The following is an 18124-nucleotide window of genomic DNA, read 5'->3' on the forward strand; positions in this document are numbered from 1 at the left end:
TCTTCCCTGGACTGTCCTATCCCCTCCCTACCTCCCCACCTATACTCTCCTCTCCACCTATCTTCTTTTCTCTCCATCTTCGGTCCGCCTCCCCCTCTCTCCCTATTTATTCCAGAACCCTCTCCCCATCCCCCTCTCTGATGAAGGGTCCAGGCCCGAAACGTCAGCTTTTGTGCTCCTGAGATGCTGTTGGGCCTGCTGTGTTCATCCAGCCTCACATTTTATTAACAATGTAATAATACAGGTTCACTTTCTCAAATCCAACTGTTTAAAAATTTCAACTCAATTAAAATTAATCTACCTGGACGACTCAACTGGGCATGACATGGTGCCAAACCTGTTATCTGTTGGCACTTGCATGCAGTCTGTTCTCATGCTACAAACATCTCTCGACTCCATCCTACTCAGAATGACCTAAACTGCTAGATGTAGTTCAATGTGTCAGACCTGGAAATAAGTAAAAACCAAAGTCCAGCTCAGTCTCAGGCCTGAGACTGCTGGTTTAGAGAGTGAATATGTAACAGCTTTAGTTAGAAAATTTGCAGCATAAAGCTAAGTGCATGAGGTCATTTACAGTATAATCATAGTATAATCTATGTAGTAGTCATTCCAAGAAAAGCAAGATATATCAAGAGCGTATGAAGCAAGGATTATCCATCTTGTAAGGTTTGACCAAACACCTGGGAGCAGATCACAGAAATTGATATGAGTAAGGTGATTGCTTAAGTCCATGATAGCTTGTATATGGTGATGGCAGAAGTAGGTTTAATAGGATCTGTTGGCTTCTGCTTATTTCACACTTCTCTCCTCTCAATCTTCCAAGATTCACTTAAACAAAATCACACAATATTTTACTCCACATGCAGAGGAGACAAGTTAAGTGAGTGGACAAAAACTTGGCAGATGGAATACGTTATGGGGAAATTTCAGGCTATACATGTTGGCAGGAAGAATAGAGGAATTGAATATTACTTAAGTGATGGAATATTGCAGAAAGCTATGGAGTAGACAGAATTAAGAGCCTTTGTCCACGAATTGCAGAAAGCTTGCATCCAAGACCTGTGGATTATAATGAAAGCAAATGGAATGTTTGCTTTTATTTCAAGTGGAAGGGTATATAATGCAGGGAAGTTTTGTTAACACTATTACAAGGTGCAAGTCAGACCATAGCTTCAATACTGTGAACAGTTTTGGTCCCCCTATCTCAGGTAAGATATACCGGCACAAGAGGCTATCCAGACAATGTTCACTAAACTGATATGAAGTACCAAAGGATTGTCTTATGAAAAGCATATGAGTAAATTGGGCCTGTACTCATTGCAGTGTAGAAGAATGACAGACAACCTTATGAAACGTACAAGATTCTTCAGAGACTTGACAGGATAGATGTGGAAAGGTTGATTTCAATTGTGGGAGAACCTATGACCAGAGGGCATAATCTTTGAAAAAGGGGTCAACCATTTATGACAGCAATGTCGAAGAAGTTGTCTCATAATGTAGCGAATCATGGTATTCTTTACTGCAGAGGGCAGTTGAGGTTGGCTCATCAGGCATATTCAAGGCTGAGAAGGACAGATTTGTAATTAATATGGGAATCAAGGAGAAAAGGGTAGAAGGTGGAGTTGAGTATTATAAGATCAGCCATGACCTTAATGAATGGCAGAGCAGACTCAGTTGATTGAAGGACCTACTTAAGGTCTAACCCACCATATTTAAATTTTGTTTTCGCGGCTGAATCAGCGTGATTAATCAAGACCTAAAGTTATAAATAAAAATTAGTTATTACAATAAAATACTAATTTATGATTTAACACATTGTACAGTTGTCACACAGTAGTAAACATTGAAGCAATAAGCAGTTTTCCTATTGTTACATAGCTAGCAAAACACATGGAGGAATCGGGGGTATTTCAAGGATTCACGGAAGGACCTATCCATTTTCAACCAACCTACAAATACGATATTGGCTCTGATAATTGGGACACAAGGTAACTGGCCTCTTGGGCTTTTTATTATGAATAGTTTTTCAATGTTGGTTTGGCAGATTTTTTTTTGAAACATTGTGCAATCAGGGCCAACTAAAAACAGTTATAAATAAAGAGTACCAGCTTCCCTTGGGGTACAGTTCCAAAAGAAATGCCATCCACCCCTGACTTGACTGCTTCCTTCCAGCACCATTAACACAACAAGCTATTTCAGGACACGTTACAAAGGAACAGTAAGAACAAGAGAAGCTGACAGTTCAGCAGTGGTGACTAAAGATCCACCTAAAAGTTGAATTTTGTGGAGGCTTTTGACTGACGTTGAAAAAGTAGAGAAGCAAAAGAACGCAAAATTAAGTTGTTGGTAAGCATGGAGATGGTAAATGTAACATCCAACCATGGCAAGTATGATAGCTGATTCCAGTCTCATTCTTATATGACATCTACATTTGGATGTTTCACTGGAGTTACTTGTTGCTGATCAATATTATACTCCGGAAAGACTGATGGTGAAGGATAGATTGGAGATCATCTTTACACCTTATTATAAAACGTATACTTTTACAGAGATGCACACTACAAGCACACAGCTTCTAATCCAACAAAATGGATTCACTCTGTTTCTACTTAACAGCTTGTGATAGTGTTAAAGAGTTTGATTTAATGAAGTACTGAACTCTATGTTGTGTCCCAAAGGCAGGTCCTTGACTCATTGTCTGAGCAGCTTTAGATAAGGATGGATAAGAAACCTCATTATCGGCCGATGCTTCACCCTGTGTCAGTTTCTCATTGTTGGTTTGGCATTGCCTTCCACCGTTGGGGCTGGGCAAGGAGTTAGATCACAAATTTATCTCAGTTGGAATGGGAATCAAACCCAGACTGATGTTTTTTTTCTGAACTGAATACTAACCATCCGGCCAACTGAGCTAACTGACTTATCTGCTGTCATGTTGAGCGTTATTTAATCGTTTTGTCTGGATTTTGAGGCAGATGAGATTTGAAAGGAGCAAAAGTGAATCCCCAGTATAAGTTACCACCCACATACCACTAAAGACAATGAATATACAATTACCAATCAGGCCAGGGAAGCCTTACCAATGTATCTCCTTCCTTGTGAATGACTGCTAAGACTCAATTATTCTGAATACTTGACTTGGACCAACAAATTCAGATGAAGCTATGAATCAATAATTAATTACTTCCAATGTTTAACTGAATGCAACTTTAAACTGTTTCATTTTTGCGTGTATTTGTATAACCACTTGGAGACAAGCTGAGGGTCTGAAATGCTCTTACCAATGTGTTGTCTTATTTCTACTTAGTGAGAAATGTCGAGTCCCTGCATGGTGCGATCGAATCCTTTGGAAAGGAAGCAACATCAAGCAATTGGAGTATCGCAGTCACATGGCTTTGAAAATCAGTGACCATAAACCAGTTAGCTCACTCTTTCTAGCTGGGGTATGGAAGCGTTTTAACACACTTAATCTTACTCACACCTAGATCTTGGTCATCTGAGTAAAGAGAAATTGTCAGATGGAGTTCCATGTTTGCTTAAATTTAAAGTAGTTCTTTAAAATGATCAAGCATTATAAAACCCAGTGCTTGTGTAAATTAATTATAGCATGAACTGAGACTCAAAGCATCTTAGAATTTAGAAAAAATTAAAAATGGAGTTGTGAAACTTGCTGGAATGAAAGGAATAATGCTAAATTAAACTTGATTGCCTAACTGCTGGTATTAATTGGGCTTCACTGTTTCTCAAAGTTCTGATTGTCTAACAGTTGGAAGTGATTTCTTCCTCTTCCCAACACTAAATTCACAGCACCAACTTAGACTGGTGCAACAGGAATCAAACAAAAGCAGATCGAGACCCCACACAGGGGGAAGACAGCATACTGGCATTAGACACTATACAGTGTAGACCTCGAATAGTGTGTGAAACCTGGTTTACAAACCTTTCAGAGGATTCTTTAGATCTCCAACCCTACTCTAGAACCTGACGCTAAATTTACATTTTAGAGATTGGATTTTTGCCTTCAACAAGTACATTTTTAACTGTTATGAGACAGATTAGTACAAACGTACAGCTATCTGTCATCCAGGACAGCGAGGTTTGCAGTTTCCTAGGAACTCAGCAATGTGGGTAAGGTAGTTCCTGGCTTCAACATGAGGTGCAGCTTTTTGCCTCAAATTGGTGTATATGTCCTGAGAAAATGGTAGGGGATGTAGTGATGAAGGGAAATCGTAAATAATGCAGTCTTGAATGGGAATAACATTTCTTCACACTGAGAATCTGTGAGTAGAACTTAATGCCTTCCCCAAAGACCTCTTCAGAGGTTGAGGTTATTTAACTGGGTAAAAGTGTAGCAGATGAGGAGCCTGTCCAATTAATTCACATTTGATGTTGCCAGGTCAATTTAACCTATTCTCTGCCACAGCATTACATCAAGCCCTTCTTCACTGCAATTTCTTTTCTCAACGTTAGTAATTTTAGAGTAGCTCTCAGCAATGATTCAGCAGAAATAGTTGTCAATTAAAAGCTGAAAATGCTGAGAGCAGAGATGGGCGCGCTACCATAATCCAGAAGGCAAGAGCTATAGATGGGCATGTAGATGAGTGTCAGTGATTTTGGCACGGAGCATGTTTTCAAAAGAAGTGAACCTGACAGTGTCCCAGAGGGTTGGGACTCTCTTGCTCCTGGCCATGCTGCAAAAGATACTTTAGATCTGGGAATCAGCAGCTCCCCTAGCCATCATCCTCAAAATATGATTAAAAACTGTTAAATTTAAATTAGACTCCCAAAGGTGTTTTTGGAACCTTAGTTAATGATATTGATGAGTGTCCTTTGTTAAGGGTAGGATGCTCACATGGTTTACAATCCATTGTCATAAAAGCACCAATGTACGATACAGATTGTGGTTGCATTCCCCAGTTTTTCATTTATTAATTCCTTCCACCCCTCACAACCTAGCCCACTCTTCATGGACTGGTAAATATCAAGGCATTGCTTCATCAGATGTGATGGCAGGACATCGATTTGATACGTTAACTTGTTGCCTGACCTACTAAGTTTTTTTCCAGCATTTTTTGTTTGTTTTCACATCAGATGTCCAGCAACGCACATTGTTTTGCTTTGATTTAAGGAAATTTCCAGGTTCTTTTAAATTGGAACTTTGTGGTGTTCGAGTCTTAAGCACAGTTGATTTTTTAAATTACAGATAAAGGTGGTCAATGAAGAATTATTTAAAAAGACATATGAAAACATTGTTCGCATACTGGACAGAATGGAGAATGATTCTATTCCTTCAGTATCCTTGTCCAAAACAGAGGTAAGACAATCTGTTACCTGTCAGAGTCATCCATCTTTCTGAATGTACCATGATGCACAATTGCCATTTCAGTTCACCTTGGGTGGTAATTGCTCGCTAGGCAAATCAAGGGTCTGTCACTGAGGTGGAACTGCAAGCCTCATAGTCACTTAATACACAATAATTTTCCAATTTAACATTTAAACATTGTCAATTGCATCAAACTTGTGTTACTGCCAAACAAATTTGATCACAAAATGCCCTTTTCATCCTCACCCAAACTTGCACTCAAGTAGCCAAATAGAATGGAAGCCTTTTTCCTTGAATCAGAATAACCAGAATGAGACGAAAGGTGCCAACTAACTGTAAAATATCCAGTCATAGAATTCCTATAGTGTGGAAGTAGGCCACTTAACCCATTGAGTCTCCATAGACCATCCCACCCAGACCTATCCCTACACCTTCTCCCTGTAATCCTGCATTTCCCATGGCTAATCCACCTAACCTGAACATCCCTGAACACAATGGATTATTTACGTGGCCAACCCACCTAACCTGCACATCTTCGGACAGTGGGGAGAAAATGGAGCACAGGGAGGAGACTGACACACAGATGGGGAAAATGTCCACACTGCACAAGGACATTCGCTGAGGGTGGGATTGAACCCGGGTCCCTGGTGTGTGAGGCAGCAGTGCCACAATTTATGGTGTTTTGAATTTGGTGAAATTCTGCTGAAATGGGCACTGATATTATGTGCTTATGACAAACTGATTGATGTTGTAGGAGGATATCTCCTAAAGCGAGGGTTGGGGCCCATTATGAGCATTCGATTGAAGTGTCTTTGAATTTATTAATAAGGCACATAAAATATAGGACCAAGTGACTGCTTCAAGCTTGCTCTGCCAATCAGTAAAATCATAGCTGCTCTAAGACTATAGAGCAACAATGGCAGGAGTTTCTGGGTGTAATTGAGGACACAGTACAAAGGTTCATCTCAAAGAAAAGAAAGATTATCCGGGGTGGGATTAGACAGCCATGGCTGACAAAGGAAGTCAGGAAATGTATCAAAGAAAAAGAGACAGCCTATGAAGTGGCCAAGAGCACTGGGAAATCAGAAGTTGGGAAGGCTACAAAACAAACAGAGCATAACAAAGACAGCAATAAGGAAGGAGAGGATCAAATATGAAGGTAGGCTAGCTAGTAATATTAGAAATGATAGTAAAAGTTTCTTTCAATACATAAGAAACAAACGAGAGGCAAAAGTAGATATTGGGCTGCTCCAAATTGATGCTGGAAGGCTAGTGATGGGAGTTAAGGAAATAGCTGAAGAACTTAATAAGTACTTTGCGTCAGTCTTCACAGTGGAAGACATGAGTAGTATGCCAACAATTAAGGAGAGTCAGGGGGCAGAGTTGAATATGGTAGTCATTACAGAAGAGAAAGTGCTAGAAAAGCTAAAAGGTCTAAAAATGGATAAATCTCCTGGCCCTGATGGGCTACATCCTAGAGTTCTGAGGGAGGTGGCTGAGGAAATAGCGGAGGCTTTGGTCGTGATCTTTCAAAAGTCACTGGAGTCAGGGAAAGTCCCAGATTGGAAAATTGCGGTTGTAACCCCCTTGTTTAAGAAAGGATCAAGGCAAAAGATGGAAAATTATAGGCCGATTAGCCTAACCTCGGTTGTTGGTAAAATTCTGGAATCCATTGTGAAGGATGAGATTTCTAAATTCCTGGAAGTGCAGAGTCAGATTAGAACAAGTCAGCATGGATTTAGTAAGGGGAGGTCGTGCCTGACAAACCTGTTAGAATTCTTTGAAGAGGTAACAAGTATGTTAGACCAGGGAAACCCAGTAGATGTTATCTATCTAGACTTCCAAAAGGCCTTTGATAAGGTGCCTCATGGGAGGCTGCTGAGTAAGGTGAGGGCCCATGGTTTTCGAGGTGAGCTACTGGCTTGGATTGAGTACTGACTGTCTGACAGAAGGCAGAGAGTTTGGATAAAATGCTCTTTTTCGGAATGGCAACCGGTGACGAGTGGTGTCCCGCAGGGTTCAGTTTTGGGGCCACAGTGTTCACTTCATATATTAATGATCTGGATGAAGGGACTGGGGGCATTCTGGCGAAGGTTGCCAATGATATGAAGATAGGTGGACAGGCAGGTAGTACTGAGGAGGTGGGGAGGCTGCAGAAAGATTTAGACACTTTAGGAGAGTGTTCCAGGAAATGGCTGATGAAATTCAAAGTGAGCAAATGTGAGGTTTTGTACTTTGGTAAAAAAAATACAGGCATGGACTATTTTCTAAACGGTGAGAAAATTTGTAAAGCAGAAGTACAAAGGGATCTGGGAGTATTGGTCCAGGATTCCCTAAAAGTTAACTTGCAGGTAGAGTCCATAATTAAGAAAGCAAATGTAAGTTTGTCGTTTATCTCAAGAGGGTTGGAATATAAAAGCAGTGATGTGCTTCTGAGGCTTTATAAAGCTCTAGTTAGGCCCCATTTAGAATACTGTGTCCAATTTTGGGCCCCACACCTCAGGAAGGACATACTAGCCCTGAAGCGTGTCCAGCGGAGATTCACACAGATGATCCCTGGAATGGTAGGTTTAACATATGATGAACGGCTAAGGATCCTGGGATTGTACTCATTAGAGTTGAGAAGGTTGAGGGGAGATCTAATAGAAACTTAGAAGATAACGTATGGTTTAGAAGGGGTGGATGCTGGGAAGTTGTTTCCGTTAGGCGGGGAGACTAGGACCCGTGGGCACAGCCTTAAAATTAGAGGGGGTAAATTTAAAACGGAAATGAGATGACATTTCTTCAGCCAGAGAGTGGTGGGCTTGTGGAATTCATTGCCGCAGAGTGCAGTGGAGGCCGGGACGATAAATGCCTTCAAGGCAGAGATCGATAAATTCTTGATCTCAGAAGGAATCAAGGGCTACGGGGAGAGTGCAGGGAAGTGGAGTTGAAATGCCCATCGGCCATGATTAAATGGTGGCGTGGACTCCATGGGCTGAATGGCCTTACTTCCACTCCTATGTCTTATGGTCTTAATTGTGGCCTCATCTGCACATTTCAATCTGTCCAGTCCCACCTTGAGTATATCCAAAGACTTTGCCTTTGGGGAGGAGAATTCAAAAGATTAGTGACCCTTTCAAAGAAGCATTCCTCTTTATTTCCGTCTTAAAAGGGGACTGCTTATTTTGAAATCCTGTTGCCTGCTTTAAAGTCTTACCATAGCCTCACTGATTGAGCTTTATGACCGAGGACAGACCAGGGATTGAAATCGGGCCCTTCAGGGCCCAGCACTTCATTTTCATTCACTAATTGGAAGTGGGCATTCGTGGCTGACCCGACATTTATTGTCCATTCAAATTGCCCTCGAGAAGGTGGTCATGAGCAGTCTTCTTGAATTGATGCAGGCCGTAACCATATTTTCTAATCAACCTGTTCAGACATGTTAATGCACACCTCTGGAGCAGGCGGGTCTTGAACCTGGAATACAGGAAATCCGTCACTAGTGTGCCACACTAAATAGTTCAGTTTTCATAAATTTTGAAATCTGTTCACATTTGCTATTTAAATGCAAAATGTAAATAAAATTTGTTTCAGTGTGATGTTCACAAAAAATGAACAAACGATAGAATGTTGTTCTAGAATTTCTCCTGGTCTTATATCCTATCTTAAGTTGTTCAGGAGAACTGTGAAAAAAATAACATTAACCACAGGAAACAGACAAAGGAACCACTTTTTTTGTGGAGTCTGGCAATTTTCTACCATGATTATAGATACAAACTGGTTGATGGATGCCACCCACCTTCCAGGTTTTCTCTTTTGAAAATCTGAATGACTCTTGAATGGGGTAGGCTGTGTTGAAGGAGGAGCTGAGTTCATGTTCCCCTGCAGTTGTAATGTGTTTCCCTCTAGTGACCATACCCTGACTGTCAAGATAGAGCGATTCACTGAGTGTTGGTGTGGAGAGTATTATCTTTCCCTGGAATGTTTGGATGCCAGAAATCCCTTACCTTGCGCGGAGTAGGTTAAGACTGACATTACCTTGACATCTACTGTTCATTGCCAAACTGCTGTGTTTTTACTATTCCTTTTGTCTCATTAAGACTTTAATTGAAATCTGACAGAGATGTGCATTTGTAAAAACAAAAGACTGTAAAAGATTCTGTCCTTCTTCACAGCATTTTGTGAAAAGTGTTTTCTTTATCTCAGTTCCAGTTTGAGAATGTGAAGTTCATGCAGCTTCAGGTTCAAACAGTCACAATTGCAAATACTGGACTAGTGCCCTGTCAGTTTGAATTCATCACAAAGCTGGATGAGCCTTCGTACTGCAAACCATGGTTCAGTGCTACCCCTAATAAGGGAATTTTGAGTGAAGGTAAGTCTATTTGGTATCAAAGCATAAATGCATCTCTTTTGAATTTTGAGCCATATTTCATTTCATATTTTTGAGAAAAACTTCAAAAGTGGAAATTATATGCGGCTGGGTGCTGGACTGAATTAACCTTCTGTTGTTTCACATTGATTTTCAGGACAGGGAGTGAGGGAAGTTGTCACACTGAGTAGAATGGATCATACATGCAGTTGGAGACCATGGGTTACATTTTACAAAGGGGAGTTGCCAGAAGCCAATTTGCACAAGAGGTCCTGCTCCACAGCCATAACATTCTGTGGGCAAGATAAGCTGCTGAATAGCAGGACTTGGCTGCATTAAATATATGAAAATAGCACATACTTATTTCCTGGAAATCCAGAAAGGAGAGAGCTGAGATTAGAATGATATAGTACAGAAGGAGGATATTTGGCTTGTACTGACTCTTTGAGAGGCGGATCCACTCAGCCATTTCCTGGTTCTTAACCATGGGCCTGCAAGATTTTCCTTTTAAACTTTTAAGTACATTTCCCATTCTTAAATATAGGACTGAATTCATTCAGTCCTTGGAAATGCAGTGCTGAAGAGTCACTTATGTCCTCCTTATCACAAAGCAATACTTGTTCCCTAATTTTCTTTGTAACGAATTGAATTATTGTGGCTGTTATCGACAAGAGACTGAATTATAAGAATATTTTAACTCAGGTACAGAAGAATGTTGTCTTGTAGTCTTCGAATTAAATGAAGCATTCTTTTGCAGTAATCAGATGCAGATTGCTTTGTTTTGGGTCGGGCTTGTAACAACTGATTAACATGGTTTTACATTTTGCAGGGGAACGGATAGAAATTGAATTAGAAGTGTATGTGAATAAATTTACTGCACCCTCATTAAATATGGGAACGGACCGCATTGACGATATTTTAATCTTACATCTACAACGAGGAAAGGATTACTTCCTGGCTATTTCTGGGAATTACCTCCCAAGCTGCTTTGGATCCTCATTACAAGCACTTTGTTACATGAAGGAGCCAATCCGAGAAGTGAAACCCGAAAGAATACAGGAACTGGTGAGAAAACGAGCTTGTTATTCTAAAGCAGGCACAGCCATGGAAATGGCTTTGCTTCTGAAAATGTTATGCAAGGCGGCTCAATATTCTCTTGTTTGCTGTGTTTAACATCTGTGATAGATCACGCCCAGAAAGTTGTTGAGTCAAGTAGTAGTCCAGGACTGGGGAACATATTTTTGAGTGACACTTGCCAGCGCGCTGCTTAGTGAATGCATTCCTGTTAGAGAGCCCCACAGCTGTGGATAAGTTGGGGGAAGGACATACCCAACACTGCCCTCATCTTGATGGCCATCTTTGTGTGGGGCTGCATCAAGCTCTGAGTGGACCCTCGGTTCACAAACCCCAAGTGTTGCAACATACTGAGGTTCTCCCTGTCTCTGGTATTGCAAAGGGTGGCACGGTGACTCAGTGGTAGGCCTGTGGTCTGAATTCCACCCTCGGGTGACTGTCTGTGTGCAGTTTGCACATTATTCTTATGACTGTGTGGGCTTCTTCAGGGTGCTCTGGTGGCCTTCCCACATTATAAAGATGTGCGGGTTAGGTCATGGCCATGGTAAATTGTCCATAGTGTCAGGGATATGCAGGCTACGTAGATTAGCCATGGTAAATGAGGGGTTACGGAGATAGGGTATGGGGCTGGATCTGGGTGGAATGATCTTCAGAGGGTCAGTGTGGACTTGTTGGGCCAAAAGTCCTGCTTCCACACTGTAGGGATTCTAAAATTCCGCAGTTCTATGGGACTGGCCTCAGTGTTGCGGAATGGTCCAAATATTTGGATTGTTCTATATCACCTGTCCTGTATGGAGAGATTTTCAAGAGAAACACATTTGACCACAAGTCCATCAGGAAGTGGTCAGCATGTAGAATCCTCAAGACCCTGTGGAGAAAAGAGAGGTGGATCCTATCGGGTAGCTTCCTGAGCAGACTGTCAGAAACATTTGGCAGAATATCTCCTCACCAAAACTTTCCAATAGGCACCAACACACAGCATGGCTGGTAGCGAAAAGGGTTCTACGTGTGAGATCCTTCATGCATGCCTGGACTTTCTCTGCCACCACACACTGTCCCGAAAGCAGTTGTGTGGGGGTAGAGACTGTCATACAACTCCTTCTGGAATATGTCTTTGCAAAGCGATTCTGAAGAAACTTGCAGTGGTTTTTGTCAAGCTTCTTCCTAAGTAGCTCTGTGAAGCAAGTATCTGTTTTCTATGGTCTGTTCCCCCAGCACGCAGACTGAGACAAATATCAACTGCACCTGGAGGACCATCAACTCAGTGAAAGATGATCTCTAGTCTGCCTGTTGGTCTTCCCATGTAAGGAGTTGACCTTGATAGAGTATTGTGTACTGACATATTCCAAAGTCCAGGACTACGTGCTGAGGGACAAACTAAAGCTTGGGGCAGCTGCTGCCAAGGCTCAGTGGGGAAAGACCACTTTCTGCCAAAGTACAAGGGGGTCAATTCAGTTATTGGACCCTTCTGGTGCCTAAAATGTATGTAAATAGTATCTTGTATAAGTAAGAAATACCGTTGGGTTTGAGGAACTGTTGGGAAAGTCAACTCCAATGTTTTCTTGTTTCTCCATATGCAAAGAACTGAATTGCTTTAGTAACTGTTCATATATAAAGTTTTTTTTTCTGTAAAAAGTATATTTTTGAAATAAACAAAAGTTAGAGAGAGACACTCATCCACCTTGAGGTGGATGAAAAGGACTCTGCAGAAATATTCGAAGAATACCATAAAATTCTTCACTCTTACTCTTTAACTGGTACAGTTCCAAATTAAATAACCTTATTATTTGATGTGATTTATGATTGTCACATGTACTGAGATATAGTGAAAAGTATTGTATTGTGTGTTAACCAGACAAATCATAGGGTAATAGAATAGGATGCAGAACATAGTGTTACGGCTACACAGAAGGTGCAGAGAATGTTCAACCCTAATATATGAGAGGTCCGTTCATAAGTCTGATAACAACAGGGCAGAAGCTGTTCGTAAATCTGTTGGTATGTGTTTTCAAACATTTTGGGGTATCTTGTGCCCAATGGAAGAGGGTGAAAGAGAGTATATCCAGATGGGACTGGTTTTTGATTATGTAACTGCTTTCTTGAGGCAGCAGGAAGTGTAGACAGAGTCAGAGACGTGCAGCAGTGAAACAGACCCATTTGGCCCAACACATCCAGGCCAACCAGATATCCTAAATTAATCTACTCCTATTTACCAGCATTTGACCAATATCCCTCTGAACCCTTCCTATTCACAAACACATCCAGATGCCTTTTAAATGTTGTAACTGTAGCAGCCTCCAACACTTCCGCTGCCAGATCATTCCATGCAACCACCACCCTCTGTGTGAAAAAGTTGCTCCTTAGGTCCCTTTTAAATCATTCCCCTCTCACCTTAAACCTGTGCCCTCTAGTTTTGGACTCCGCTACCCTGGGAAAAAGACATTGGCTGTCCACCCTGTCTATGCCCCTCATGATTTTATAAACCTCTATAAGGTCACCACTCAGCCTGTGATGCTTGAGGAAAAATAGCCCCAGTCTATTCAGCCTCTCCCTGTAGCTCAAACCCTCCAACCCTGGCAACATCCTTGTAATTCTTTTCTGAACACTTTCAAGTTTTACAACATCCTTCCTTAGCAGGGAGACCAGAATTGAACATAGTATTCCAAAAGTGGCCTCACCAATGTCCTGTGGAGCCAGAACATGAGCTTTCCCTCCTGTACTCAACGTACTCCCCAGTAAAGGCAATGCCTTCTTCACTATCTTGTCTACCTGCGACTCTGCTTTAAAGGGACTGTGAACATGCTCTCCATGGTCTCTTTGTTCAGCAAAACTTCTCAGGACCTGACCAATAAGTTTATAAGCCCTAGATAATAAAATGTGAGGCTGGATGAACACAGCAGGCCAAGCAGCATCTCAGGAGCACAAAAGCTGACGTTTCGGGCCTAGACCCAGAGTTTATAAGCCCTGTCCTGATTTGTCTTTCTAATATGTTACACCTCACATTTATCTCAAACTAAACTCCATCTGCCACTCTTCAGCCCACAGGCCCATCTGATCAAGGTCCCGTTGAACTGTGAAGTGACCTTCTTCTCTGTCCACTACACCATAAATTTTGGTGTCATCTGCAAACTTACTAACCATACTTCCTATGTTCACATCCAGATCATTTATATAAATGAAGAAAAGCAGTGGACCAGCACCAATCCTTAGCGCTGGTCACAGGCCTCCAGTACCATCATCTGTCTTCTAGCTTCAAGCCAGTCCTGTATCAAAATGGCTAGTTCTCCCTGAAGGCCATGTGATCTAACCTTGTTAACCAGTCTACCAAGCAGAACCTTGTCAGTCCCCTTACTGAAGTCCATACAGAACACGTTCACCACTTTGCCTTCACCAATCCTCTTCGTCACTCTTCAAAAAACTCAACTTAGTGAGACACGATTTCCCACGCACAAAGCCGAGTTGACTATCCGTACTCAGCCTTTTCCTTTCCAAATAAATGTAAATTCTGCCCCTCAGAATTCCGTCCGACAACTTGCCCCCCACTGATGTCAGGCTCACTGCTCTGTCGTTCCCTGGCTTCTCCTTACTACCTTTCTTAAATAGTGGCACCACGTTAAGCAACCTCCTGTCTTCTGGCACCCCTGTGGCTATCGATGATACAAATATCTCAAGAAGGGGCCGAGCAATCCCTTCCCTAGCTTCCCACAGAGTTCTAGGGTACGCCTGATCAGGCCCTGGGGATTTACCCACCTTTGTAGGTTTTAAGATGTCCAGCACTACCACCTGTTAATTTTCCCATGTTCTCTATTTTCCATATCCTCCTCCGCAGTAAACACTGATGCAAAATACTTCTTTAATGTCTCCCCCATCTCCGGCGGGTGGACACATAGGCAGCCTTGCTGATCGTTAAAGGGCCCTATTCTCTCCCTAGTTACCCTTTTGCCCTTATTGTATTTGTAGAATGTCTTTGGATTCACCTTAAGCTTATTTGCCAAAGCTATCTCATGTCCTCTTTTTGCTCTTCTGAATTCGGTCAACTATACTCCTACTGCCTTTGTACTCTAATAGGGAATCAGTCGATCAGGCATGGACTGTTTTCTAAATGGTGAGAAAATTTGCAAATCAGAAGTGCAAAGGGATCTGGGAGTGTTGGTCCAGGATTCTGTAAAGGTTAACTTGCAGGTAGAGTCCATAATTAAGAAAACGAATGTAATGTTGTCGTTTATCTCAAGTGGGTTGGAATATAAAAGCAGCGATGTGCTTCTGAGACTTTATAAGGCTCTAGTTAGGCCCCATTTAGAATACTGTGTCCAATTTTGGGCCCCACACCTCAGGAAGGACATACTAGCCCTGGAGCGTGTCCAGCGGAGATTCACACGGATGATCCCTGGAATGGTAGGTTTAGCGTATGATGAACGGCTAAGGATCCTGGGATTGTACTCATTAGAGTTGAGAAGGTTAAGGGGAGATCTAATAGAAACTTACAAGATAATGTATGGTTTAGAAGGGGTGGACGCTAGGAAGTTGTTTCCGTTGGGCAGGGAGACTAGGACCCGTGGGCACAGCCTTAAAATTAGAGGGGGTAAATTTAAAACTGAAATGAGACGACATTTCTTCAGCCAGAGAGTGGTGGGCTTGAGGAATTCATTGCCGCAGAGTGCAGTGGAGGCCGGGACGTTGGATGCCTTCAAGGCAGAGATCGACAAATTCTTGATCTCAGAAGGAATCAAGGGCTACGGGGAAAGTGCAGGGAAGTGGTGTTGAAATGCCCATCAGCCATGATTTAAATGGCGGAGTGGACTTGATGGGCCGAATGGCCTTACCTCCTCTCCTCTGTCTTATGGCCTTATGATCCTGTACCTGAATTATACTTCCTCCCTATTCTTGACCAAAACGTCAATTTCTATATTCATCCAACATTCCCTACAACTACCAGCCTTGCCCTTCACCTTAACAGGAACATCATGTTTTTGGAGTGTCATTATCTCATTTTTGAAGGCTTTCCATTTTCCAGCCGTCCCTTTACCTACAAATATCTGCCCACAATCAACTTTAGAACGCTTTTGCCTAATACCATGAAAATTGGCCTTTCTCCAATTTAGAACTTTAACTTTTAGACCTGGTCTATTCTTTTCCATTGCTATAACAGATAGAATTATGGTCACTGGCCGCAAAGTGCTATCCTACTGACACCTCAGTGAGCCGCTTTATTTCCCAAAGTTCCATTTTGCTCCTTCTCTTGTAAGGCCATACGCATACTGAATCAGAAAATTTTCTCGTGTCACACTTAACAACTGCCTCTCCATCCAAGCCTTTAACACTATGGCTGTCCCAGTTTATATTTGAAAAGTGAGAATCTCCTACAATTGCCACCATACATTTCTTACAGATAACTGAGATCTATTACAAATTTGCTTCTCAATTTCCCCCTGACTTTTCGAGGGTCTATAGTACGACCTCAAGGTGATCATGCCTTTTCTTGTTTCTCAGTTTCGTCCAAATAACTTCCCTGGACCTAATCCCAGGAGTATTCTCCCAAAGTACAGCCTTAATGTTATCCAAAATGAAAAATGACAATCCCCTCCTCTCTTACCCCTTTTGTATCCTTACTATCATATACATGTCCTGGAACGTTAAGCTGCTAGTCCTGTCCATTCCTGAGCCATGCCTCCGTAATCACTATGATATCTCAGTCCCATGTTCCTAACCATCCTCTAAGTTCATCTGACTTATCTGCCAGTCCCCTTGCACTGAAATAAATGCAGTTTAATTTGTCAGTCCTGTATCATTCTCTGCTTTTGATTGTTTGACTTACCCCTCTTCCCAGTTGTACCAGTTTCTGACTGTTCTCCTTTCTCAGTATCTCCCTGTGTCCGTACTCTCCCAACCCCACCTTCAGGATTAAATCCTCCTGAGTAGCTCTAGCAAATCACCCCACCACTATATTAGTCCATTTTCAATTTGGGTGCAATCCATCCTTATACAGGTCCCTTTTACCCCAGAAGAATTCCAGTGATCCAAGAATGTGACTCCTTCTCCCCTGCACCAGTTCCTCAGGCACAGATTCATTTGCTCAGTCTTCCTGTTTCTACCCTCACTAGCTCGTGGCACCGGGAGGACCTACTTTTTAGCTTCCTGCCTAATTTCCTGTATTCTCTCTCAGAATTGTGTTCTTTTCATGTTCTATATCATTAGTTCCAACGTGTATAATGACCTACTGCTGGTCCCTTTCCTCATTGAGAATATTCTGCATCATCTCTGAAATATCCTGGATCCTAGCACCAGGGAGGCAATACACCATTCTGATGTCTCTCTGTGGGCTGCAGAAATGTCTGTCTGTGCCTCTGACTAGAGGGACCCCTATCACAATTGATTGCTTGGAACCTGATGTATTCCTCGTTACAGTAGAGCCAGTCTTGGTGCCAGAAACCTGGCTGTCAGTACTACATTCTCCCAAGAGTCTATCACTCCCTACATTTTCCAAAACAGCAGGCTTGTTTGAGATGGGAGTAACCACAGGAGACTCCTGCAATATCTGTCTACCCCTCCTACCTTTCGTGGAGGTAACCCATCTACCTGACTGTATCAGCAGTGTTTCTCCCTTCCTGAAACTGCTGTCCGTCACACTGCCATCACCTGTAAATTCCACGATGCATCTAACCATTGCTGTAACCAGTCCATGCGATCCAACAGGATTCGCAACCAAGTATACTTCCTGTATGCATAATCATCAGTAACATTGAAGTTCTACCTAATCTCCCACACCCAACAGGGAGAAAAAGCATATTATTCTACTCAATGGTATCTTTTTGCACCTTAACAATCTATAGACTTCGAAAATAGCACTGTCTTGCTGCTCTAAAAACACAGCTTCAGGATAACTTAGCATCTGTGTTTTGTATTTTTGAAGTTCAATCAAGAGACAGATCTCAGTAGAATATATAATACAAAAAACCCACTCTACTCACTGTTGTAGATTTCCAAAAAAAACACAATAAGGTCATACTTTAAAAAACCACTTAGCTCTGCCCCTGCTGTGAGCTCCCCATACAAGTTTCTCCAAGGTTAGCTGTAAATTTCACTGTTTGTTTATTTTTCTTAGAACAACATCCAAAGTCCAGAGATCTTTGTTACTAAGCAGTAGAGGCAGCAGCTATGCAGGTTCACTGCTGGGTCAGACAGCTGTATAGGTTTATTTCTCACATCTCACATGGTCCCTGCATACTCTCTCTTCCACCTTTTTCTTAAGGTGCTGTTGATTTGATTCTTTTCCCAAAGTTCCAAAACAATGCAACAGCTTATAAAACAGTAATTACTGCTTCAAAAATTCACAGAAATCAGCTCCAACATTGAAAATACCTCAAAAAAAGAGCAGCTCT

General features: G+C 41.9%; 1 protein-coding gene across 6 annotated transcripts in view; it reads left to right on the forward strand.

Annotated features, from left to right (window-relative positions):
* Positions 1 to 18124, forward strand: part of inpp5b (inositol polyphosphate-5-phosphatase B) — a 172061-nt gene that overhangs the window by 125721 nt on the left and 28216 nt on the right. For all 6 annotated transcript variants that reach the window (XM_048558256.2, XM_048558257.2, XM_048558258.2 and 3 more), the window contains 5 exons: positions 1879 to 1988; positions 3305 to 3440; positions 5201 to 5311; positions 9509 to 9674; positions 10501 to 10736. In XM_048558256.2, the coding sequence (XP_048414213.1) occupies positions 1879 to 1988; positions 3305 to 3440; positions 5201 to 5311; positions 9509 to 9674; positions 10501 to 10736 (759 nt within the window). The remainder of the gene's footprint in view (positions 1 to 1878; positions 1989 to 3304; positions 3441 to 5200; positions 5312 to 9508; positions 9675 to 10500; positions 10737 to 18124) is intronic.

This window comes from Stegostoma tigrinum, chromosome 24 (genome assembly GCF_030684315.1).
Source record: "Stegostoma tigrinum isolate sSteTig4 chromosome 24, sSteTig4.hap1, whole genome shotgun sequence".
Lineage (NCBI taxonomy): Eukaryota > Metazoa > Chordata > Chondrichthyes > Orectolobiformes > Stegostomatidae > Stegostoma > Stegostoma tigrinum.